The following is a 27,350-nucleotide window of genomic DNA, read 5'->3' as shown; positions in this document are numbered from 1 at the left end:
AGCAAATTTCAAGGCTGCTTCCATTGCTCACTGAAACTGCAACTGAGATGCTTATTCATGCTTTTGTCACCTTACGACTGAACTATTGCAGTGCAGTGTTGTTTGGTATCCCTGCTCAGAGCCTAAACAAGTTGCAATATGTTCAAAAATTGCCAATTAAAACCCTGGGAGCATATTGCTCCTCCATTTCTAAAATTTAATTGCCTACCTGTTTCCTTATGTATTCAATATAAACTTCTTTTAGTTTTTCCAGCTCATCATGGTCTAGCCCCACCTTAATTGTCTTCTTTAATTTGTCTCTATTCTCCATCACATTCACTATGTTCTTCTGACTCCTTGATATTAACCGTTCCACTGTACAGGTTGTGCACTATGGGCGACAGGGCTTTTCATGTATCAGGGCCACTGCTATGGAACGCCCTTGCCCATACCTCATTCTCTGTTTTTTTACATCTACACTTAAAACCTTTAAATCTTTTAAATATTGCCTTGTGTTGTTCTCATTAATTTTGTTTGTATAACGGACTATTTGATTTTATGTGTATTTTTGTATAGTGACCTTGGGTACCTTAAAAGGCACTTTTAAATAAAATATATTAGTATTATCATTATTCAGCTCGTGTGACATAGTTCTTAATGTCTTTACTGAAACTGTTTCCCTTTGTGTCTCAGCACAATGAACTCTTGACAAACAAAACAAAGATTATGAAAGTTCAGAGCTACAAGGAAACATATGACAAAGAATTGTCAGGAGGACATAATTGGTTTTAATGCTTAAGGAAGATTCTAAATATCCAGTCCAATATGAGAGAAATCATGCCATGGTTCAATTCCATTTATTCTTAAACATTTTCTCTTGTAAGTTCAATGCACTTTGTAATAATTACAAAAACATTATTCTTTTAAAATGTAAAACAAAATGTCATGCAACAAAAACACAAAAAATAATTTTAAATCACCAGCAGAAAAACACCATGCAACATATACAAAAATATATGAGAATATATATATATTAAAATACTAATAAAAATTTCTTAAAGCATCTAATAGTTTATAATCCCAAAGTCTTCATGTTCTAGGTCAGCCATATTCTAAAGTACATCGTAACAAGGGCAAAGAATGAATTTTGAATCTTTTAAAAGCTGGTTTATAGATATGGGACAATTTTAGCCTTTCATAAATAAGAAAGTAAACGTTGTCAAGCCTTAACATGAAGTTTAGCCAACGCTAATAAGAGAAATACCAAATCATGACATTTTAAGATTTAAAAGAAACATGTCTTTGATACTTTATTAATAATAGTAATTGTAAAATCTTAATTTATGTAGAATCAAGCAGGTGAAGAATTTAAGTCTATCTAAAGAAAACTGTAATATAGTCAAAGAATGCTACAGGAACATAAAAATGTGAAAGGAAGCTCTGGAAGTGTGTGTAGCTGAAGACACTCTTTTGCAAGAAATCAGCTGTAGCCTGTAAGGCATTAATCCGTACTGAGCTGGCTGTATACTGATTTCAGAGTATTTTTGTTTTCATAGGTGGTATTTCTTATAAAGAGGATGATAAGCATGCCTGAGGTGGAGGAGAAAGGTGTGGGTTATGAAGAATTTTGAATGAACCAAAAAGGAGAGGTCACTTACCACAGTTCGAGGTGTAATCAATGCTATTCCTGGAGTTAATTAGATGAGAGAAGAGAGCCAAACAAAAATCTCTCAAGAAAAGTGCTGTGATAAACCAATTGTTTAGCCACATGACTGAACTGTTAGGTCCTTATTTTCTCCTTCCTTAAAAATTCAGTATCTGTCAGTTTGCGATTTCCCTTCCTCCAGTTTTTAAATGCAAATGTGGGCAGAAGAAAAGTGAAAAATTAATTTTGAGTTAATGAATCTGTAGTTCCCACATTCAGTTAACTGCCAGATGAATCTAGTTATTTATTAGCATTCCAGATGTCCTCTTTTGGTTTTCACAGACTAACAGGTTAAAACATTACAAGATCAATTAAGCCATTGAGCATGCAGTTTTGCTGCCAAGGGACTTGGTCTGTAGGTGTCACAAAACATTGACTGAAGGTATTTTAGATAAGAAAACATTGACCCCTGAATGATTTCTGGAGATCCATTAGTAGGCAAACATTGCTATTTTGACCTCTTTTTTCACCTGGCTAGTTTAGGTTGAATTATTTTGGAGATGTATGAAAGAGACCTTGGCAAGCTGATATGCAAGCGTTTTTTGATAAGTAGACTGATGGATTAGCATTACATACAGGATACTGTACATTTTTAGAGATATGCTGCATTCCACATAAGCAGATAATGAACATTTTTCTCTTAGATGTGTATTTCAGTCTATGATCTGCATAGGTAGGGATTAAATCTATCCCTTTCACTTTTTATTCAGATGCTAGATTATATGGAGCTAAAACTTTAAAAATGTCATCATGAAATGCTATTCTTAGACCACAGATAGAAAAGATAGTTTTGTGGTAGCTTACTGTGTGAATGGCATGGAAAATGACACCTGCCTTCATTAAAAGAAGAAATCCTCAATCTTGCTCCTGTTGGACCAAACACTAAAGTTGCTGCTTTTGATCTTTTGATTTCCACCTTTTTTTTTTTTTTTTTTAGAAATGTTTAGTTTTGAAAAAGCACACATGTAATTGAGGCAAAGTTTATTTAGTGCAGCGTTGGTGCCTTCATGTTTCAAAGATATGTTTCATTAGCAGCAATAATTGGCTCCTACTTTTATACATCTGAATACCTACAGCATTCCATATCTGAATCTGAGGACTCCTGCATTAAAGCAAGAACAATAACAATAACCAAGAATGTGCTTTTATTTAAAACTAGCATCTGTAAATTTGCGCTGTAAGAAAAATAAGAAAATTCAATTTCTTTTAGATTCCTTTGTATTTTTTTAATTGTCTGAAGGAATTGGTGCATTGAACTATTTTTATGCAATACCAGAATTCATTGCGAATCTCTCATCATGACAGAGATGCCACACAGCAAATCTAGGCAATAGCAATTGAAGAATCTGTTTTTTCATAAAGTAAATCAACACTGTAAAAATAGAATTCCATAGAGTATATAGGTTTCAAATGTTTTTTTTGTGAGCAGTTATAAGTAGGCTGCCGTAAAAGAACAGCTAACGGTTTGAATACAATGGTTCATTACTTTGTATCTTTAACACTTCGGCCAATTCAGCCATATGTGCTTTTTGTAAATCCCCAAGACAGCTTTGACACACTATAGTAGTTTGCTCAGTTTCTTTTTGTAACTATGCTGTAATCAGAAAACTCTATCCATTTCTGACTTTAACAATAAGCTACAATTATCATTGCCTTAAGAAAAAAAGTTTACCCAGACTTAGGTGCACACACTTAAAATTAAAGCTGACCAATGTGTTGAGTAAAAATTTATAAATAAGATTACTTTGAGACAGCCAGGATTTGGTCTTGATACAGCTTGATACAAATGTAAACAGTTAAATAAACAAGACCTAAGTCAAAAATAGGCTAAAGGATAAAACCACAAAAAGCTGAAGTGAAAATAAAAATGTAGTGCTTGATGACTGAGCACCAGTAGGATGTTCTCCTTTCAAATGTCTCCTGAATTGCTGGGCAGAGATTATTGCTATGCACCTTGCATAACATGCTTGATTTCCTGATGTATAATTTCAAATTTCTCTCTTTCATCATTTACAAATTGACTTTGCTTCTATATGTGTCTATTTACAGACATATTTATTACAGAAGTTTCTGTTTACTTAGTCTTATCTAGTGGACAATATTTTCATCCATAATGGAATAAAGTGCCTGTGTTCACAGTGTACTTCAGTATTAATTATCTACTGTATCTATCTATCCATACATCAATTTTGTAACGTTTTTAAACTTGCATTTTCCATTATAAGATCTGAGTTAACTAGTGACTTTCCCAGTAAAAGTAAATGCAAGGCCGGAACTATTTCTGGACAAGATGATAATCAATTTCAGGGCATGGTAATACGGGCACAAATTATTACTCATAATGTTCTAATTTAAACTTACCAATTGAACTAATATGCATATTTATAGGGATTGTTAGGAATACTGTGCAAATGTCTTGAGAATATGCAAACTCAATAAAGTGAAAGGGCCAAATATTGAGCCCAAGGGTCTCATTTATAAATCTTTTTCAGCACGAAAATATGCAAACACCAAAAATCAGGAAAATGTGTATGCCAAAAAATCAGATTTATAAAACCTGGCATACATTCATAATAAATTTAGAAATCATTATCAACTTTATAAATCACAATCAACTTGTAAATGTGCATATGTTACGCTGAAATGAACATATATGGACTTTGGTAATCAACGTCATACATATGCAATAACGATTCTTTATGTATGTTGCACTGAGCATGGCACTGAAGAGAGAGACAGGGTAAGGCATAAGGCGCCAGCGTCGGAGTAGGTACCCCCTTTTACCTGGCAAGTGTAACATCATGGTTGCTGTTACAATAAATAGTAGGCTGTATGAAACACTGAGAGCTCAGCCGGTTACCTTACGAATAAGCCAGCCACTGCGTACAGTACTGTTAAATGCCTAAGAATAAATTAATCATGTGTTGACCCTGACCACCATGCCACAACATTTGTCAGTCTCATCTTGGCATCACATATGCCTGGTGCAATAATGGAATGTAACTTCAGACAATAATTACAATTGTTTTATTTTACTGATGCTTTCCATTCTAGTCAGCCTTTGGGTCAGTTTTCTTCTAGGCTAAAGTTTATCTTAACGACTTGTTCATAAAGTCATTATTGCAAGTGGTACATAGAATGCTGAAATTCTTACTTGCATGTGCCAATCAACAAGCTGCAGGTTGCCACTCCTTGGCACCATAATTAGTGAGTATTATTACTTTACCTCAGATCTTCTGTCTTCCTTACCTTAAATAACTAACATATAGTGTTGTGGTCTTGCAACAAGGAGACCAGAGTTTATGTCCCAGGTGCTCCCAGTGTGGAGTTTGCATTCCCCAGCTTGTCCATATGGGTTTCCTCCAGGTGCTGTAGTTTTTTTGTCACAGTCCAAAGGCATGTGTTGTTAAATTCACCCTAGTGTGTAATGGTGTGTGTTTGTGTGTGTTCACCCTGCAATTGGTTGGTGCCTTGTCCAGGAATTTTTCTTGCCTTGTGCTGGTTGCTTGGTAGGATAGGCTGCAGCTTTCCTACAATGCTGCTTAGGATAAGCAAGTCTGGAAGATGAATTGATCATGATGAAGTAAGGTTTCTGTTGAGAATAAGCATTAGTATATTTTAAACAACACAAACTTTTTTCCATTTTCTTAATACTTGTGGAGGGATATCTTGGTGATGTGTATCTGAGAAGAGGATATGCAGAGTGCCACTCCACCAGCCCTCTCAACTAGCTGCTAGTGAGCTGATTGACCACTCTCAGAAGTGTCTTATTCTCCTCTCGTAGCTGTTGGTTCTCATCCTCCAAGCTGTCCATATCCTGGAAGCATCACAAAAGTAAAACACATTATTGGTAATATAGTATTTCTGGGTATTACATAAAAAATATGCTCATGCTTAGCTAAGGCACATGTAAAACCAAAAAACACTGAGTGTAGAGCATACTGTCAGGGGCTTTATACACTTTTATACTTATTTCAGTGTTATAGTAGGCTAAGTGCCAAGCACTTTTCTGACTGGTCTGTTGACAGCATTCCCAATTATATCTTTAACATCATGAAAACAAATGATTCATGGTTTGGCAGAAAGGTGTGGCTTCATAGTGGAGCCAAAGGTATGAAACCATCCTTCTTTAAGGGACATAACGACAGGAATGCAACTCTGAAAGGCTTCCCAATGCACAGATGTTGGGAAGGACTGTTATTGAAGTCATTCAAGGAAATAAATGTCCATTTCTAAATAAATAGAATTCTAAAGTACAATGCCATTTTTAAAAATAATGAAATAAAAAATACTCATTTGCATAATCATTGTTTTCCTTAGATTTTTTGGCAGCTCATGTTTGCACAAATGCTTAGTTTACATTATGGTAACATGAAGGAAGTCCCCATGCTGCAACCCTATTTTCATAAACAACCACATGGCAATTCTACTAAAGTTCCCAATATTAACAGTTCTGCAAAACACCTCATTAAAATAATAACAGTGAGAGTCACCCAGTGCATCTAAAAATGATTGGCCCTTTCATGTCATTTGATAAAGCTATTCTACCAAAATCCTGAAAAATATATGCAAAGAATGGTATTCATGAAAGGATTTCCCAAACGCATATCTCTGCTTATAGTAAAGTTTATAACTGGATATAGAAGCACAAGTCTTACCAATTGTAAATCTCTGTAATGATGCCACACTAACTAACTCGTTTGCAGCTACTGTATAAGGCTTAGTGTACAGGACCCAACTACAATATGTGTCTCTAAGGTAGTCCTTTAGAAGTTCAGTTATTAGTCATCTGGAAGACTAATTGTTGTAAAAACCATCTCCTCAACTTTTGTCTTCTACAACAGAAGTTAACATTTCTACAATAAAATCAGTGCGTAATATGGAATACTTCATCAAGTTATTGATCATAGGTTATACTAACTACATTATTTGAGAGAAAAGAGCTTTCAATTCCTCTGCAATACTGTGTTAACTTACCTTGTTCATGAGTCCAATTTCAGCTTGAAGTTTCTGGACAAGGTCCTCTTTTTCCTGAAGCTGCTTCCTCAGTCGCTGGTTTGATCGCTTCTCTCCATTGATCTCCTAAAAAACAGAAATGTGTTGAAGTATTAGACTGTTGGGTATCTATATATCTCTCTTTTGTATTAGAATCTTAAGCATCCTAATGTAAATATTAAGGTAAACAGGTAAAGATGAGGTAAAAAAGGATCATTACCTTCTCCAGTTCATGGAGATTCTTCTCTAACTCTGTCTTGTATCCTGCATCTTCTCCTTCAGGACTGAGCCTGTTTTGGCTGCTGTTCAGGGTACGGTTTACAGGAGACTGAGCCTCTAGATTGGTGTTCCCTGTACATCTGAAAGAAAGAAAGAAAGAAAGAAAGAAAGAAAGAAAGAAAGAAAGAAAGAAAACAAACATCAGGTCTGCTTACAGTGTGAATAAACATTACTATAATTTCAGATGCCCAGATCAACACAAATCAACAGAACAATAAAGTAAAATAACCTTTCTTAGTTATGTCTTGCCAAGTAGCTCTGATCTAAATATTTAACTATCTGAACTAATGTATACATTTTCTGAGCAGCTGACTCCAATCAGGATTAGTTGAGAATGTATCAGATTACCATTTAATTGTGAGCCTGTCTTGGATTACATTTCTGATACTAGAGCAGGTCTTAGAAATGCATTTTGTTGACACATTTCAGGCACACCATATTTTTTCCTTGTGTCTGAGTTTTTATTATTTTATTTTATTTTATTTTTGTAAAGTACCACAATATAAAAGAATACTACTCAATCAAACAAATAATAATAACATAAAAGGCATAACAGTTTACTTCAAAATTAATTCAAAATAAACAAAGAAAAATGAAAATACAAAGAAAAACTAAGGTTCTATTCAAGTTTAAATTTTGTCTAGGATTTTATATTTGCCTGAAACTATTTTGTCAAATTTCTGGACTCAGCTCAAAGTGTTTTTGTTATACAAGACACAAAACATCATAAGGTATAGACCAACCACACAACAAAGCACAAAAAATGCAAAATGTATCCATAAATACACACACATAAACATCTGACTCTCACAGAGTTATAGTAGTTTTCGTCTGTGTTACATAAGTGTAGCTGCCCCAGGAGGGATGATGGGGTTTGAGCTCTTACACCCAAATAGATGTTATGACAGTTCCAACTGATTGATCATAGATTGAATTATGATTTGTGTACTTTTTCATCCTCCCAGAGATGAATTCCTGATTCTGTCCCTGCAATGTGAGGCATACCATTTACAATTTGAATTGATTTTTGGCCTGTGTCCTTTATACTTTAGGAAAATGTGGCCGCCACTTTTATTACTAGAAGTCATTTAGAGTGCCAAGTGCAAAATGCATTATATTTTAATAGACAGCCTTGAACAAATACATTTATCATTATTTTGTAGGTTATATGAAATTTTATACGGCTGACTTGTACACATCACTACCTTATAGGTTAGATACCCTGGATGATTTCCACCAGGTATTAGGTTTAATGTTAACTTGAGGAAATGTGTCTTATTTCCAGTTAACACTTAATTAAATAAGATCAAGTTTAAAATTTTCACCTTAAATATTTGTGTCTGTTAACAGTCTATTGAAGCAATTGAAGATCTTACTAGCTAATCTTGTTTAGAACAATCTTTAGTATGGGGAATTAACATCATTAAAATAAATACCTTGCTTACATTTCTAATCCATTTACAATGCATTTTGAGATATAAACATTTTGGTGGCTCTGAGGCTAAGCATCTGCACTGCTACCTGAAAGGTTCAAATCCAGTTACTGCCAAAAGGATTCCTTCTCCCTTGGGTCCTTGAGCAAGGCCCTTAACCTGACAAATTGCTTCAGGGGCCCTGTGCTATGGCTGACCCTGCACTCTGACCCCCAAAGCTCATTCAAAAAGCCAGTTTTCCCTCAGGGATTAATAGTGTACCAAATACCAAAAAAAAACATTTTTTTTTTTTTTAATTAATGCTAGATGACAGTTTGTGTCAGAATGGCCTCAGACTAGAGATCAATGCTTAATTTTCATCCCTGTTTGGTCCTATGTTTCTTTCTGCCTGCATCGTTTGCTTAATAACTTCTTTTATTATGTAGCAGTCATTCTATGGAGGGACAGAGCAAATCAAAGCGAGAAGTTCCGGGAGGTAAAAGCAGACAAGAGAAGGACTAGAATCAGACTCCAGCCAATTCCTGTAAACCACTTACTATACACAGTTTCTGCCATGGGAATATTGCAACAAGAGGAATGAGTCCATCATGGAAGCTGATTTGTGTTTTCTTTTAAATAACATAACACCATGGTGACATGCTGCCTATTGGTAGAACATGCAAGGAAGAATTTTGCTGTACAGTACTCTGTATACCTGATAAAAATATTAATACTATTGCTACTGCTACTACTACTGATGATGAACGTTTCTCAAGTGTTTTTATGATATCACATCTCTTTCTAGGAGCTACTGTAAATTTATAAAGAGTCCAGATTGAGACATGATGTCACACAAAGGTGACATCACCTGGCCCTGTTCATCAGCAGACCTGAGTAGTCAAGAATGAGCGTAGGACCTGTCTTGAGGTATATACTGTAGATGCTGACCTACTGGCTACCTGTAGGCAAGCCTAAAGGATTTGAACTTAACATGAGACACTACAAGAAGGCATTGTAGTGTTTTGAAATGACAAGTGACCTTTTTTTGCTGCATTTTGAATCAACTGCAGCAGCTTGGTGACACATACTGCATACTCCTGCCAGTAGACAGCTGCAGTAATTCAGATGCAACAATCTCTCCATCTATTGGGTGGCTCGTATTTGTAACATGTAACGTCCACCCACTCTCCCTGTGTTAGGGTTATTTCTGACAGTCTTGCTGAAATTAAATCACCTTTCATTTCTGAAGATATGACTTACCTTTTCTGTTTATTGAGGCTCACCCTTGTTCCATCCTGCAAAGACAGTGTGGTAAAAAACATTATAAAACTTCACTAAATTTATGCAATTCTACACTCTACTATCAGCCTCTGATGAAGTGGCTATCTTTCACATACCTTTCACTTGGCAAGTCTTACAGCAAGAAACTCTAGGTCTGTAAGTTTACAGAATATCTACATGCATAAAAAATAAGCTTCCCAGCAAGCATCTCAAAGCACTTCACTGCAATTTACAAAAGATCACATTCTTATTGTGGATTTCATTTGAAAGCAAATCAGAGCCTGTGAAGTTCAGCCAAAGGTAAAGTAGGAGTTAGTCAGCCATGTATTGTGTTCATTCTCCAAAGAGTTACTTTGCTCTATCTGTTGTAACTATGACTTGAAGTAGTTCATCTTTATTCACAGTTAGACTCTTTGTGTTTACCTTCCTGCTAGTTATTTGAGAAAACACAAATATAACCACCATAAATCAAAGAGTTTCTATACCTTTTCCTGCCCTTTATTGCTATCTTGCTTTCCTTATTGAGACAATCCTAAATCAAAGGTGGGAGAGACTGGCACTAGTAACTATAATTTCTTTGGTTTTCATTGCATACTTTCCTATCCATCCATTTCCAAATCTGCATAATGAAATGTAGACCTGGACCTTACTACTGTAGCAATATGCCCAAAAGTACAAGCACTGTTTACTGTATATGGATTTATCCTGCAAGAGAGGCTTGCTGTTCTGCAGATGGTGAGTATCAGCTGCTACTCTACATTGAAGTGTTTTGGTACCATTGCGGTCTGGTATACAAGTTAAGGCAGAGATAACAGTGACAAACAAATTACTGCAGTTGACAATGATGGTGGTTATGTCATTAGATGAAGCATCCACTTTACCAGTCCGTCCCATTCGAACTAGTGTGGTGCTAAGGTGTCACCCGTTGCATATTTAAAGTGCTTTCATAAGAGAAGACACTATTACTATAGCATCTGTGAAGTCAGTTGGATATGTTGCAGTCTATTCAGATGTGTTCTCATTTTTTAAAGAAATTCTGTATAATGTTCTATCTATTAAAAAGAATCTTTATGCAAGTTCCTCACATACAAAAAAGAGCCAGAGGTGCAAATTTAGAGTAAATATTCTGAAACTGTTAGGAATTTAAAATAATCTTCCTATTATTTAATTAAAAAAACATGTAGCTGTTAGTAGCTAAGGTACACCAAAAGACAGAATGCAACCATTTGGCTCCACATATTATGCTCGGTCCATCCAGAAGTTTAGGATCTTCCCTAGATTAATTTAACTTACATTTACCCTTTAATTGTTTTAATCATCTATTCTCAAATTGAGAACTTCATATTTATCTTTTAATTAAAAGAGACTCTCTGTGTGTAGGTGTTTGAAGGAGTTACTACTTGGAAACAGAATACAGCCAGGTTTTTCCATCTGCTAGGTGTGATTTGTTTGACTGTATAAATCATTTAGGTGGCCTTTGTTGTAAATGTATGAAACAGACCTGAGGTGGTCTACCATGAGAATTCAGCTTTAGACAACTGCTGCTAAGGCAGTGCAAATAACAGAAATTTTGTGTCAAAACTATGACCTTTGTGTGTGCAGAGATCTTTATCTAGACAGAATAGTAATGCAACTTTACACTAAACATTTAGGTTAAATATGTCACCTACCTACTATTTAAAGGAAGGCCAGACAAAGAAGCAGTTTCATGGTTTATATGTGTGATACTATGTGTGTACTTTTCAAAATGTCCCCTGATTTCTTAGAGCGACTGTGTTTGATGTACTAATATTCTTGTACATTTTGCAAAGACATGTACGTATTAGTTAACTATCTTAGCTTATTTGTCAAGAAAAATTGTTTGCCCTGAAATAAACTGGTGCCACACCCAGGTTTGGTTTCAGCATTGCACCCAAAGCTGCAATGATAGGCTCTGGCTCACTGTGACATAGGTTAAGAGGTGTTAAGATGGATGGATGAAAATTGAGTACATTGTTGAACTAGGGAGTTCACCCCCTGCTCACATTGCTTGCCAACCTGCCTGTGCTACACACCATTCACTTTACGTCTCTGTCGCTCGAGTTGTGAAAAGGGGGGCTGAACACACCCCAAGGATACACGGTCACTCCTCCAAGCCTCCCTTTTAAACGGTGATACAATTGGAAACAAATAGTTTTTTTTTTACCTCCTCTTTGCTCTAGCCGTGCCACGTAATTTGTATCTCACATGGCACTTCAAACATTTAAAAGCCCATAGAGCAGCTGTCCAACTCTTTGTCTATTTCTGGTCCCAGGCGTCGTTAAATCTCTTGGCACAAAGTCTCGTCTCACAGGGCGTGAGTTCTTGATATTTTTTAGTTTATAATTTAAACATGGAATATCCATCCATTAATCTAACAACATCATATTAAAGTGCAATAAATTCTGAAAAGAATGATACCAAACATATACTGTATATTTAAGATTTAAAATAAGCCTGATTTAAAGCATGACAAAAAAGTGATATAAAAATGTGACATAAAAATGTCACATAAAATCGTTGCACTTTTAGGCTTAAGATTTTATATATAGAGAGTAGATGATGCACATGTATTTCTTTGGTTACTATACATACATATACTACCAGTCAAAAGCAGAGACATAGCTAGGGTTTTCAGCAACCGGGGACAACTGAAGATTTTGAACTGTTTGCCAAAATGCAATGGGGAAGGGAAAGAATTTTTTTTTAAATGTATTTAAAATAATAGTATTTTAAGAAACAAATTTCATATAAGTCTCCGAAAATGATAACACTTCCTTGTGTTCTTTAAAATCTAAATCCGTCATTAGTTTTTGTAAGAAAAAATTTGTTTTCCGCATTTAAAAATGATTTTAAAGAAAGTATATAGCAAATTATAAAGTAAAATAATTATATATTTATAAAAACTGCATTACTGTACTTACAATTTATTCGTGTACAACCAATCACCCAATCACCACACTATAAATGTCTTTGTAAAATTAAAACTAGTTATAAACCCAGACCTCAGAGTTTTCAGAACTTTAGCGTTTCGATTTTTTTTTTCTTCGCTATGTCCGTATTTTTTTTTTTCACCGTGGCCCTAATACGCTTCCGTATATTTCAGAGGTGGCAATGATGGTTTGGTCATCTTGCTCTTGCTCTGTGAAGAGGATTACTTGCATTATCTTTTGTGTATTGTATTTACCTAATTTTTTGACACCTACTGCACACACAGCCTACCTTTTATTATTTCTTTTTTTCCTGCATGCTTTTTGGGGAGTGTTTTCTTGTCTCTTAGAGAGGCGATGCTGGGGGGCTGTCAATTAAACATGCCCAGTTAAAGCTCTTTGAGACATTCTTTGTATCATGTAGAGGTATACAAGAAATACATTTGTGTTGTTGTATGCTGCTGTGGAGAAGCTTACTTTGTAAAATTAACTACAGAAAAAACAACATATACTTCTACATGACTGTTTAAGTTTGTTCAAGTACACTAAAAAACTGTCTAAAAATACAGTGTACCTATGAAAAAAGAGGATACCACCCAACATGTGAATAATAGAAATCAGCTGTTTTTCCTCCAAATGAGCTCACTTTCAACTGATTGCAAGTCAACAAAATAAATCTAAGTGTAATTCTTCATTTAAGTTTTTTAGAGTTGTACTGCTTTTTTGTCACGGGTTGGTGGAGGGATGTTCTCTGGCTTCTTAACAGAATACTGTTTTTTTTTTAAATGAACTCAAATCAAAGAAAGCTAGCAGCCCCTGCTGGATACAGCAGTGCTATGAATGCACTGACAGAAAAAGCCTAAAGCAGGTCCTGGAGGGCCCCAGTGGCTGCAGGTTTTCATTCTAACCTTTTTCTTAAATAATGACTTAAATGATAATAAAGTTTTTGTTGCTTATTAACTTCTTTTGAATTAAATTTAATTGGCTTGTTTTTTAAGATTTGTTCCATTAAATTTCTTCATTGTTCCTCTGAATTGTTTCAATTCTTTCCTTAAATTGCAACCAACGGGAAATGAAATGTGAAGTGAGTGAGCCAACAAAAGGCCAACTAAGTCAGGGCCTGAAACTCCAACCAATTTCACTCCAACCTTCATTAGGCTTAATTAGGCTCTAATTTTTGTTGTTAATTAAACCCTTTCTTTAATTCCATGGCTTGTTGCTGCTCTCATTGTGCAATAGCATATATATATGTTGTTTTTCTGTTTTTTAAGAGCACTGTCAAAATATTTTGGGGACCTGAGCAGATCAGCATTACTCAGGCCTTCACCTTTCTTTATTTTTGGAGATTGTATGATCAACAGTGTTGGTCATGTTTTGCTAGTCATATTTTGGTTCATTTTGTATTTTATTATTGTTTGGCTGCTAATTAAGAAAAAAGAAACAATTAAGGGGTCTGAGTCTTCAAGAGCACATCAATTAATATTAGTTCAAAATAAGTTAATTAGGAGCAAAAACAGGTGCTAATTAAGAAAAAGGATAGAATGAAAACCTGCAACCGGAGTTGAAGACCCCTGGACTAAAGTATGAAGCTCACTTCCCCCAACATTTGACTGATTTTTAAAGTAATCAACTTCAGACATTTCCCTTTAATTGACTGTAAAAGTCAAACTGAACAGAAGTCATATCAAAAGCAAAAGGAAATGAGTACCAAGTAAAACAGCCTATCACAGTACAATGTAGGATCCCTCCATACTAACGGCAGTATGAAGAAGTCATAAATGTGATAACAATTAAACACAGTCCATTTAAGAGTCAAGTAGTCAGAGTATTGCTTCAAAAAGGTCTAAAGGTCTCTATATTTTGAAGATTCAGCTACCTGTATATAGATAACGGGATTTGCCTAAGTAAAGCTTCAGCATTGCAGGAAATAGTAGAAGAGGATGGAGGCCACTTTTCCTTGCATGCTGAACAGCTAGGTCCATTGTGTTTACTTTTCAAGATGTCACTAGTCTAAAATATTGAAAGAGCTTAATGAGTGCATCTTCACAAGAAATATCTGATGTCCTGTGGGGTTCGGTGCAAACTTACTGCCAATTGTTTTGAATATACTGTATATGAGTAAACGATAAGGAGGCAAGGTCTAAATCAGTCTATGATACAGTTTTCAAAATGTGTGCTGTGGCAGAATGAGAGCAGCACCAAGCCATGGAATTAAATAGCGGATTTAATTAACAGCAAGAACTGGCTTCTTATTAAGAAAGTGATTGGGGTAAAATTGGTTGGAGTTTGAAGCCCCAGTTTAGCTGGTCATCTGTTACCTCATTTCATATCTCATTTCTGCTTGGCTGTCATTTAATGAAGAAAGGAATCAATTCAGAGGGCTGAACTCTTCTAACAGGGCTATTAGTGATGGGGGAAAAGTTAATTAGCAGTGAAAACTGGTCACTGATTAGGAAAAGGGTTAGCATGAAAACCTGTAGCCACTGCGACACTCCAGGCCTGGAGTTCGCCACCCCTGCCCTAAGGCATGTTTCCTCATATCCTTTCCTCCTTTTCAGCCAATTTTATCCTCAGTGCTGTGATTTCTTTATGTAAGGCCCAAATGTAGTCATCATGATGAGAGAAAATGGAATGCATAAATTGTAAGCTTTACTGCCACTACGTCTGCACCTATTTAAGTCTGGATATTTTTTCACTCAAATCAGGAAAATGGGCATTCAGAAAAAGTTTAAATTTTTTACTTGAACCTTTAATATTCATAAAATTACATATAAACAGCACTATGAGAACACCCCAACATATGCTATACCGTTTAACTCATCTTGATGTTTAGTTATGCAAGACATTGAGCTTTAGACCCAAAAATAGCTAATTCTATGCCATTTTTGGATGATATTTTGTGCAGGAAATTACACTATTATGATAAAAAGTAAACTAATAGGTATCTTCAGCGAAAATGATCAGAAGGACTTAAAATTGTGCATGCCACATCAACCGATCCCAGGGGTTTATTCCCTAATAAGATACGAGGGGCCAAAGCTACTCCTTTTTACAAAACTTTGAAAACATGGGGATTGGCAATATAGACATGTGTAGTGTTGTTTTATGCTGTTTTGAGGTTTGATGATCATGAATATGGTATTTTTGAAATGTTATTCTTTACCAGTGGCCCTAGCCTTCTAAGGAGGTTAAAAATTGATAAATTTCAAATACTGTATAAGTATGTGTGGGTATTGTTTTAGACTATTCAGTCATTATGAATATGAGGGTATTTTTGATATCTGATCCTTTACTAAGGATCTAGCCCTCTGTAGACCCTTATCAGAGGGCACAAAAATGACACATTTATATTACAATTGAGAATATTTGGACTTTATACATTTCAATTAAAGCAAGAATGTTAATATTTTAAATATTTAATGCAACTATTCTTGTTTATTATGTACTCCTTCCTCAATAAGTAAATCATTACTTTTTTGAACACCCCAAATTAGGGCATCAAACACTAATTTAGACTTTTTACTTCCTGATTTCACTTATTTGGCCAATCCATTTTCAGACAATGTCTCTAGCAGCTCTCATCCTCTCAGACTTGTTAAGTGCCTCCACATTCCTAAATGGTGAAGCAGGAAGACATGTGGGATGGGCTGAACATGCAGTAGCATGACATCAATGAAATTGTAGATGCTTGCTACTACTAATAAAACACATTGACACATGCATGAGATGTAAATGTTAGCTATCAATGCACATTAGCCTGTTTGAACCAGGAAAGGGTGCTTTCAACTTTCTTTACAAAACCTGTGTACCCTCAACTGTGCTTTACTTTGGTACACCTTTCCCATTCCAATCTTCTAAAATATAGTATACTATAATATATAGTATCTGTGCTTTATGACTAAGTGGAGATGAATTTTGAGGTGTGCAAATAATCAAATGATGGGAGGATATATGCTCATACACTCAGTATCAACACTAATTATGGCACCACCATGCCACTCTTGTTTTTTTAGCAAAACTGAGACTGACATTAAATAGTGGTCAACCTGTGACCCTGCTTCTTATATCAAGCAAAGCATCAATAAAGTCAAATTTAAAGTTAAAATTACAAACTTCCCGTAATGAAACTATCATAAAGCTTATATTTATTACACAGAATCAATGAGTGAAAGAGGATGCATTGTAAAGACTGCATGGTTCATGATACAGACATCTGTAGAGTTCATCTGATCTTCTCAAGCTTCTTTTCCTGATAAGGGTCGCAGTGGCAGCAGGCCAAGCATGTCAGCCCAGACTTTCCTGTCCCCAGCTAGAGATTCCAGATCTGCTTTGGCAGTTCCCAGGCACTCACAAGCTACCTGAGAGTTATAATCCCTCCAGCATGTCCTGGGTCTGCTGCAGTGTATTTGTCTAGTGGGACATGCCCAGAGCAGCTCCAGTGGCATACGACTGGGGAGCATCCTTATGACTACTTTGCGGCTCTCCCAAATGGTTGAGCTTCTATTGCAGTGTAACAGTCCAATGATCCTTCAAAGAAGTGTCATTTTTACCACTTGTACTCATAGTCTAATTCTTTTGGTCATTGCCCACAGTTCATGATCTGAGGTAGGTCCACCGGTAAATCGAGAGCTTTGTCTTTAAAAGCCACCTCCTGCTTTACCACCACAAAATGGTAAAGCACCTATATAACAGCTGCCACCACTCCAATTTGATTATCAATCTCACGTTGCTTTTTTCAATCATTTGTGAACTAGATCCCAAGATAACTGAAATCCTTCACTAAGGATAATTGCTCCCGTCCCCATACACACACCTACAGAGATCAATACATTCTTTTCCAGGAGAAAACCATGACTTCAGACTTTGGATTTCTGATCCTCATCCCTTCAACTTTACACTCAGTAGCAAATCACTCAAGTATGTTCAGAAGTTGAAAGTCAAATGAGGCAGGGAGAACAACATCATTCACATAAAGCAACAATGCTACCCGTAGCTTCCCCAACTGAACACTCTCACATCTTAAGCTGCACCTTGATGTCCTATCCATAAAAACAACAAACAAAATCATTGACAAAGCACATCCTTGAGTGAGTCTGTAACAAACCCTGGTATTAACAAGGTTCATCATTCAAAACACATACCTGTTTGAAAAGGGCAAATTAATAATACGCTGACCAAGGCTTATTGCTACTTGTAACTAGCTCTAGCACCCAGTTTCTCATATTTATAACCCCTCTTATGTTAAAAGAAAATGAAACTCAAAGCTGTTGTGGTCACAATAGGGTAGTTATATTGAACATTATCTGATACAATATGCCTAATACAGACATGTAATAAGGATTTCGAAAACAACAGTTAGACACTACTATAAACAATATATTAAACACAAACTAATTTATTCTCAATTTAGATCTCTTACAAAGTCCCAGCGAAAGAAAGCAGTCACCCCAACTCCTGTAACCAACAATATCATTTTTACTGGTGACTTCTGAATTGGAGCTCCAAGTCAAGTAATCAGGATCGTCTCTATAGTCAACAAAAGTGCACTTCTATTTGCTGCTTAATCACCCCGCAGCTAAGGTTATTTTCTTCTCCAAAACATCAGATAGACACTTGTCATAGCATGATCATGCCTCTTTATAATCCTCTTTTACATTCCTTATTTTCAAAGGAAAGATCTCAAGCCGGGACTTCCATGTTACTGACACATTCTGATTGGGTAAGATCATTGCCTTCTCCAAAATAAAATCCATCCCTATGATGAGATGGCAGATAAATCGGCAAATCACTGAAGCTGTTCACAACATTCAGTGACACTCTGTGACAAGGACATATTTACACAAACCAGGGAAGAAACCCTGACTGAACCATAACAAATGTGAGTAATGAAGTCACCCAGCAAGACTTCCAAGTCAGTTACTTGCACCTTTTCACACACCTTCCCCCTCTAAAAAGCCTGAACACTGAAACAACTATTCCGTACATATGCACAAAAACTGCAAATGCACAACCTTCAGCTGGGGGATTGTGAGTATCCCCACACCCTCTGATGCCTTTCACACATCAGAGTATCAGACTAGAAGAGATAACTATTCATAAATTGAGGTGGTACCAATTGTATTAGTTTGGAACTTTTCCTCCACTTACACAAGCTCAGGCTCCATCCCTGTCAGAAAGATAATGTTCCAAGTTCCCAAAGCCAGTCTCCATTGTCAGGGTCTAATTCATCTAGGTTCTTCCTGCCTAGACCAAAGTGTTCCACCATCACGGCCACTGGAAATCATTCTTTGTCTGACATTTCAACCCAAACCTGTTCACCAAGGGAGATCCTAGTAGAAGCACAAAGTCCCAGACAACCTAGTTCTGAGCATCCCGATGGTGAATAAGCCCCACTACCATGGCAAAGTGACAGTGGAAGGTGGGGAAATCAATAGAATCAATCTGTCAAAATACCAGGAGAAGAATTTCTGAATTTCAAAAATATAGAGTCAAAGCCAAAAACTGCCAAAAAGACATTTACAGAGAAACTAGTTTTCTGTCACTAGATAAAACGGTCTTTCCTTTATCAACATAAAGTTCACTCATTGACCACGCTCGTGAATCACTTTTAAATAATCTTTTGAACCACCCATTTACATGGATTCCTTTAATATGTTTGACTTATTTTTTGGACTCCCTGATATGAGGGGGAATTTCCAAGATCACACCAAGATCACATCACAAATATCAAATTTAATACATATATATATATATATATATGTATGTGTGTGTGTATGTGTGTGTGTAAATATAGTTAATTATACATTGTCCTGTTTCAGTACACAAAGCATTCAACATATTTAAGATGCATAATTAAAATAAGATGTTACTTTACAGAATCACATGTGAGCAAAACCTGTGAGTAATGATTCTGTTCACAAATCAAATAATGAGAGTTGTACAACAACAATTTATTTCTTGTAGAGCCCGGAATCACACAATGAATGCCTGAAGGGTCTTTAACATGTTTTGTTTTTTAACAGCCCCCCAGCCTTGACTCCCTAAAACAAGAAAAAGTTCCCAAAAAAAAAACCTTGTAGGAGAAAATAATGGATGAAATTGGTTGGTTCTCAGGTAATGATTCAGTTTGAACTCAAAAGATTCAGACAGTGATCCATCTCCAGTCCACTCAACGAGTTGTAAAAAGTGCACACTAAAGTAAAATTGAAAATAAGTAATCGTTGCAAATTAGATGAATTTTTTTGTAAGGTTCATTTTTGTGTGACTAATCTGTTGAATGTACAAAGGAACATAAAATCGGGATTCATGATTCAGGTGATTCTTGCCTATGTGTTTTAAACATTTACCAGCAACAGAGAAACAAAGCACGTTAATGACATCACGTAGGACATGCATGCACTTTAACCCTCCTTTTGAGTGGCACTAAATTGATTTGTATTATTCACTGAAAAGAGCCATTCAAAATGAATGTATGATGTCAAGACCAATCACTACTGCCATGACATCGCACCAATGCATGAGTACACAGGACATGCAACTAGCAATATAGTGCATCAAACAAAATGGCATTGCTGATAACCTCATCATCGCACTACACCAAAGAAATAAAAAAAGGAATTAATATTAATAAACTTATGAGGAACAAAATGTTATAGTGAGTGGTAAAATTATAAGAGATATGCTCTTGTATTGTATTCTTATTTTGTTTGCAGATCCAGGCTTTTGGAGGAAGGGCTTAAGGTTTACCTGAATTCATTTGTATCTCAATTTTCTCCAAGCCACTTTCAATGCTGGCTACCAATGGCCACTAAATGGAGGGACTGCATGATGCTCACTGCCTTGGACCATATAATGGAACTGAAAGAAAATCTCTAATAATTGTTGCACAAGAGAGATTGACACTTCTAAGCATCCTCTCTTAATGAAAGTTCAGAGCAAAATTTTTCGACTGCTATAAATTGGGTTATTATGACTAAAAATTAAACATAATTCAGTAGTTAAAGAACATGGGAAAACAGTTGGAAACTTGTTAAACAACAAACTTTGCACAAATATTAGTAGGTGTTTCTTTACATAGACAACCATAAACACTTGGAATAAGCTACCAAGTAGACAGTAAGACTTTAAGGAAAACTTGATGTTATTTTGGAGTAGTTAAGTGGACAGGACTGGTGAACTTTGATGGGCTTAAAGGTCTGTTCTCGTCTAGAGTGTTCTAATGTTGTAATGATTTCTTATTATCTACATTGAATCAGAAAAAAATTGACATGTATTAGGTTAAAATTCTCAGTGCTGAATTACAGGACTGCCAGGCATCTATGTGCAGTGGGCCTACAGTGAACATCTCACAGTGCCATGGCTTAGAAGCAGCAGATGTTTGTAATTTCACTGCTTTTTTACCACTAGAACAATTTAACCGCTGAAGCTAACAACCTCAAATGAGGAGTGTTGTCGTGTACTGAAAAAGCTGTGATATCCAATAACTTTTTGTCAGAGTAGGCAGCAGTGTTAGAAACTGTTGTTGGTGTTAAAACTGTTAATATATCAAAGATGAGCTCTTGTAAACATTACAAATAATGGTAAAAATAGAGGGCAGTCCTTGTCTGGCATGTCTGGTATACATCTTTAACCAGGTGGAATGAAGTTCATTTTAGGCATGAACAAAATAAAACTCCACAAGTGATATAAGTTAGTGAAGAACTAATCCAGAGATGGGCTACAGGCCATTAAGAGAAAGGTGCAAGTGTGCAGAGGACCAGCAAAGCTTGTTGTGCTTGTCAGTGAGAAACAATACCAAGGATTAAAAAGAAAACAGAAAACCAAAAAATTAGCTAAATGTATCAGCAGATTGAGGGGTAAAGACTCAGTAATCAAGTACTAAAATCATACAATGAAATATTTAAGAAGAAGTAGGAGGTCAGTCACAGCTGAGGCTACTAAAATCATACAATGAAATATTTAGGAAGAAGTAGGAGGTCAGTCACAGCTGAGGCTCAGCATGCAATGCCCAAAGATGCTAAAGGCTGGATAGGAGGACACAGAGGGCCTGGCCAGTGTCAAAATATGTTTGTGTAACACCAGTTAATTGAGCTTTGGATTTATTAAGGGTCTGCTAGCACAAATTGCCTTGCATCTGTCACTATGTTTTAAATAATTTTAGTAGTATTTGGAGCCATTTTTGATAAACCCCTTTCTCCATTAGTCCCATAATTTTGTGAATATAAATCCTTGATTCAGAGATGTCAAGCTCAGATCTTGTGGATCCATGATCTCAGGATTTTTTTTCTAGCCACCTTCTTAATTAATAACCAGTTATTGCTACTAATGGAACTTGGCTTCATTTTTCTTAATTGTGCTATACTTGCATTTTAAGATTCAAAGCTTTTACTGTTTCTTTTTCCTTATCTATCAGACAAACAACAATGAAATGCAAATTGAACCAGTACCTGAAGGGGTACTATTTTCACTTTGAGCAATTTCATAATTAGAAGCCATTTTGGTTATTTTATTTATTTAACTGTATCGATTATCAGTATTCTCATTCTGTAGAATGGAAATGTTGTTTCTGAGAACATCATCAAAAATGTTTTGTGAGCCAGGCCAGAAAATATTTCTGAGACCTTCACTATTTTCTTTTCAAGAATTTTATTATCTGCTGACTGGTTTTGCATACTCCTGCATAATACTTTACACTGACAGTGACTGCCAAATCAGAAGTTTTCTTTTCTTTCTTTTTAAAATTTCTTCCTTTTATAGTCATTCTGGTGTGTACTTGGACCATAGTATGTATATATATATTTATTTAGCTATCTATTTATGTATTTATTTATTTACATAGCATCTGTAAAAAGCCACAATTCCACATGGGAACGAATAAAGTTCTGTCTATCAATAAAGTTCTATCTATCTATCTATCTATCTATCTATCTATCTATCTATCTATCTATCTATCTATCTATCTAGCTTCTTATTGCTGACTGCAGGTTGAAGATAAAAGGAAACATTACTATTTGTCCTTTGGCTTTGCTACTCTAAGACATTGATATGAACAGTAAGGACAGGCGATGTGCCCAGGTGACTGTGGTAGTGCACTGCATGCCATAAGATCAGAGGCTGAGTACCCACCATGCTTCCCTGTGTAACTCACTAACCAGTTGCTAAAAAGATCAAATTAGAGCTATAAAGCATATAATGGCCTAGATTTATGTCCATTAAGTGTGCTTACAACAGTGTCTTCTGAAACAGCTGGCATTCTTTCCAAGTCCTAAGACCAGCATTTTGACTGATATTTCCACATTATTCTTTATTTGTGTGCCAAGTGCTAAACTGCCATAGTCCTCTATCATTGTTCCTCAAGATGCAGGATGCAATGGGATTTTAAAGCATTTAAAGGGTCCTCAAGAAGGATCAATTTTCTTTTTCTGGTAAACAACAAATATGAGGAATTGCTTGCTTTATCCAGTGTAGATCCTTTACAGGGTTGTAGCTGTAATGGTAGTGGATGTAGCACAGGAGGACAATGGAACAACTGATTTTATTTAACAGCTACTAAAATATACGGCAAACCTAAAAGTGATCTGAAGCATCTGCCTGCTCCAGCATTTCTTAGATTTACAATGATCTGCTTCTTTAGCACTACATTTCCATTCTTTCTAATCTAGCTCAGAGCTCCAGGGAGTCAATGCCTAGCCCAGCACCACTGGGCACCAACCTATTGCAGAGCATGCTGGCATGCACACACAAGCCCTCACTCATACTGGGCCAGATTAGAACATTAGAACAGATAAGTCCTACTTTCTATTACACTAGTTGGCAACATATTTCATGTGTCTATGGTTCTCTGTGTGATGAAAAACTTTGCAATGCTTGTACAAAATTTACCCTTAACAAGTTTCCAACTGTGTTCCTTTTATTTTATGTTTTATTAATGCCAGTAATCAATCTAAACTGCACACTTTACAATATAGGGGGAAAACTAGAGGACCTAGAAAATACCACTCAGACACAGAAGAACCTGCAAACTCTACATAGCTGCTGTCTGGGACGTAAATTTAAGCTGAGGAATCCCTAACCAGTGTATCATTCAACATTACCATTACTAACCTCTACAGTGGATGGCAGTTTCAGAAGGTCTGGACTGGATGGCTGCTTTTCTCTGTCTGCAACATCCTTGTCTTCATCTGAGCTCTAGGAAGAATAGAAAGATGAGAGTCAGCAGCATGGAGAAGTATAAATATGAAATGAGAACCTGAGCAACTCTAGAAAGTGAACACTCCAGATAATACTGTAGAACTATATTTCTGTGGAACAGAGCATCCTTGTCTGGTCTGTATAAGGTAGATCCATCCTCCCAGTCCAGTTAATAAAGTCTGAAAGTTGAAGAGGAAGTCTTATTCTAATAAAGCCCCTCCTTGTCTATAGTTAGTATCAGAGAATAGGGGCAAAACTGCTGTACTGAAATATAATTTTTGCCTCTGATTATTAAGTGGGAAGAAGTTTAAGTTAGCAAACCATGGTCTGGTCTGCAAGTTTAATGTGTAAGATTGAAATGTTGATTACTAGCAAATTCATAAGTTCATCTATCCACCGTTCTGAAACTCCTCTGCTCTGTTTCATGGCTATCCCTGGGACAGACATCCATCCCAGGACACATTCACTTATACACTGGGCCAGTTTCAGTCACCATTCATCCTAACATGCACATCTTTAAAATATGAGGATGGTGAGTCCACATGAACACCCAGAGGATATGCAAACTAGATATGGACAGTGAGTGGTTTCGAGAATCACGAATGAGTCAATGAACCTATGAGACAATAGTGCTAAACACTGCAACACCCGGACGAATGAATATGTTCAGCTGACAGAGCAGTGATATCTGATCTGATATCTGGTCAGGCTGTCCAGAAGGCCAGTTACATATTTGTCTGATCAGGACATGGGAGCTGGCAGTCTGGTATGCTGAAGATCAGGATCAGAGTAAATGAAACATATTCCGGTATGTACTGTCAATGTTTTTGAGATTGTTATAAAATGCTGGCATTTTGCATTTACCTCAAACCTAAGGGATAGATTGACCACACCAGTTGATCTCCGCTTCTCCCTGAGTTTACGCTTCTCCACTTGAGTCTTGTTTTTCCGGTAAGATGAGGAGCCAGATGACCCACTCTTCTCCTTGCTAGAAGGTGATGGGCTTACTGCTTTCTCAGAACTTTCTGTCCTGGACTGAGAGACATTGCCCAGACTACACTCGTCACTCCCTGATTTAGGAGTATTGTTTCCTTGACTTCTGTGCTCATTGGGGCTGACATGCTGTTGAGCACTTGCAGGTCTCAATGTTTCTCCCCTGACTCCTGAACTTTGACTATCATTTGGCTGTATGGTGGAAGGCACTGCAGGTAGAGATCTCATTCTCAGTTTCTCTCGTTTGGCTTTCCACTCCTCCAGAAAATCTATTTGATCAGCCTCTGAGGTTATTCGAGGACTCCATGGAAAGCCAGAAGTAGAAGTGGTAGTTGACATCTTATCAAAAGTGTGTCCAAAGTTAAAGTACGCTGCAAAGCAAAAAAATGATTAGCATGACATACCATGTAAGGACAGTCCAAATAAAGTGCAAGGCAGCAAAACAAGAAAACACACTAAGGTTTCTGGTGGTAAACCCCAAGTTTTAACTCCTCTACTCACAATATATCATCTGAATCACAGTTGTGAAGTGACATTGATAAGCCGTATGCCATGCCTGTTTTCCTATAAAATGAGTACTGGCTCACCTGCATGTGTCCATCTGAGAACCATCTGAAGATCCCAAGTGCAGACCCTCATGGTTAGGCAAGCGTTTTTGTGCTCTCAGTTTTTGTAAATGAAGAATTATTTCATTGGGAAAGCTGATTAGTTTTAAAATATAATCTTCTTATTGAAAATGAGTCTTAAAACAAGCAGTTTTATCACTTTAGATCTCTGTTCAGCCATTGACTCTCTAAGAGTTAGACTGACCAGTACCCCCTGGATGTATTATGAGATGGTAATGGGATTTGGCAAAGTCAGACTGAGGAAAAAATATAGTGTTGGTGAGCATTGGTGGTGCCAAGGTTGACCAAGTTCTAAACCTGAGGTCACTGGTTCCACTCATAATTCACAGGATTGTCACCATGACAAGCCTTCATCATCACCAAGCTAATATTAACCTGCCTCTTGACAGTCTAACCCCAGATCACATTCCTTATTAGTGGGTGACTGCTAGTTGAGTTCTGCTTCACAGTAAAAAGAATAACCAATCAAAAAACAACATCACTAAGAGACACCAAAGGACATTTACCACTGATGTAAGTTTTATAAAACTCTTCTACCAAGCCAGGAGCATTTTGTGTCTTTACTTTCATGACTTGTGCTCATATTGAAAGACAATCTCTAATGGATTTTTGCCATTCTGCTCCATGAGGGTTGTTGCCCTCCCACAGCTCTCCTTAGCACAATATTATAACAATGCACAATCCCCACTTACCACTGGGCGCAGACTGGTCATGCCCAGAGAAATGCTCCATCCCGCCCAAGTAAGTGGAAAAAAAACAAAAATCAGCCAAATAAAAGTACATTGGTTTACTTATTTTTGAGTTCTCTGGGGAGGGTTACAGCACACACCTTGCATTCACTTTACTTTACCCTCTACTGCACGCAAGCAACAGTGACAACATGAAAAAGGGGAAGGACACAAACCACTAGATATAAACTTGATGTTTTTATCAAAATGTCTCAGCAATATTATCAATAGAATCACAGATTGCTGTGCTATTACTCACAAAAGCAGACTTTCGAAAGGTTCTTTTTTAGCTGAAGGTGCCATAGTCCTCATTATTAACCAGATCTTTTAAGGTGTGTGAGTTTGTTGGAAAGCACACTGACACAGGTGCAATAACAGTACATCTGATTGGTCAGATCCTGTTGGCTATGAACAGAGCTAATCTGATTGGTAAGTTAAATGTAACACGCTAGTGTGCCATTAGCATCTCAGTACGCAAAAATGTGTGCATGATTTACTGTATTAAGTAATTAAAATATTGGAAAAATTATATGTGAATAATATGTCAGAAAGTCTAAATTGAGGTTAATATATGGAACTATCCAGAGAAATATGAGATGTCTAGTGGCCCTACTAAATGTTGCTGTGCCAAGTCACTGCCCTTTTTCTTACTTTAAAAGAGTCTAAGAGATCAGGCAGGCAAAGATTAGGATACCAGGAGGCACATGGCACAAATGCCAGCTCCAGCATCAGTTCCTGGTGTGTGGCCAAGTCAAGAACCTATCTCATTTAATTAATTAATTATATGAGGAAGGACCAAGGCCCAAATGCAAGCTATACCACATGCAAAGTACTACAGGGTTGAGCAATAAATAAAAGGAGCTATAAAAAATGCGCTACAACTCTTTTCACATGCAGCTATGTGCACATGTAGCCTCTCAGCCTCAGAGGTGGAGGTCATGAGAGCCGGCAACCAGTTGTATGCGTCATATTTGGTAGCAGAGTTTCCTGCACGTGTAAAGTACAAGAAGCCAAAAAAGCAGCAATTCCCGAGAGGATTACAGAAAGACATTTCAAGCCTGATAATCTAGAAGAGAAAGTTTTGCCACAGGGGATATACCTATGAGCTCTCAAAAGTGGGAGAGGAGGGTCTTACCTGTATATGATGGTGGGAGCTGAACGTCTGTCTCCTGACACTCTGCCTACACCTTCTGAGCTATGAAAGGCTGTGGTGT

General features: G+C 36.6%; 1 protein-coding gene across 1 annotated transcript; it reads right to left on the bottom strand.

The window, feature by feature from the left end:
- Window positions 1–747: 747 nt before the first annotated feature.
- Window positions 748–27,350, bottom strand: LOC120535685 (PRKC apoptosis WT1 regulator protein-like). The gene is made up of 7 exons (XM_039763668.1): window positions 27,272–27,350; window positions 24,654–25,153; window positions 23,703–23,786; window positions 9,631–9,665; window positions 6,900–7,038; window positions 6,662–6,766; window positions 748–5,501 (listed from the first exon to the last, which is right to left on the bottom strand). The coding sequence occupies exons 2-7, from the start codon at window positions 25,119–25,121 to the stop codon at window positions 5,412–5,414; spliced, it is 921 nt and encodes a 306-aa protein (XP_039619602.1). The 5' UTR covers window positions 25,122–25,153; window positions 27,272–27,350; the 3' UTR covers window positions 748–5,411.

The sequence above is a fragment of the Polypterus senegalus genome, chromosome 1, assembly GCF_016835505.1.
Source record: "Polypterus senegalus isolate Bchr_013 chromosome 1, ASM1683550v1, whole genome shotgun sequence".
Taxonomy (NCBI): Eukaryota; Metazoa; Chordata; class Cladistia; order Polypteriformes; family Polypteridae; genus Polypterus; species Polypterus senegalus.
The sequence above is the reverse complement of the archived record's forward strand: the minus strand, read 5'-3'. Positions and strand labels throughout refer to the sequence as shown.

Excerpts from the sequence above, each read along its gene's own strand:
- LOC120535685 (XM_039763668.1), bottom strand. The coding sequence starts at position 25,121 with ATGTCAACTACCACTTCTACTTCTGGCTTTCCATGGAGTCCTCGAATA. Across the intron at positions 7,039-9,630 it reads AGCCTCAATAAACAGAAAAG|ATGTACAGGGAACACCAATC; the intron begins GTAAGTCATATC and ends TCTTTCTTTCAG. Across the intron at positions 6,767-6,899 it reads ATCTCCATGAACTGGAGAAG|GAGATCAATGGAGAGAAGCG; the intron begins GTAATGATCCTT and ends TCTGTTTTTTAG.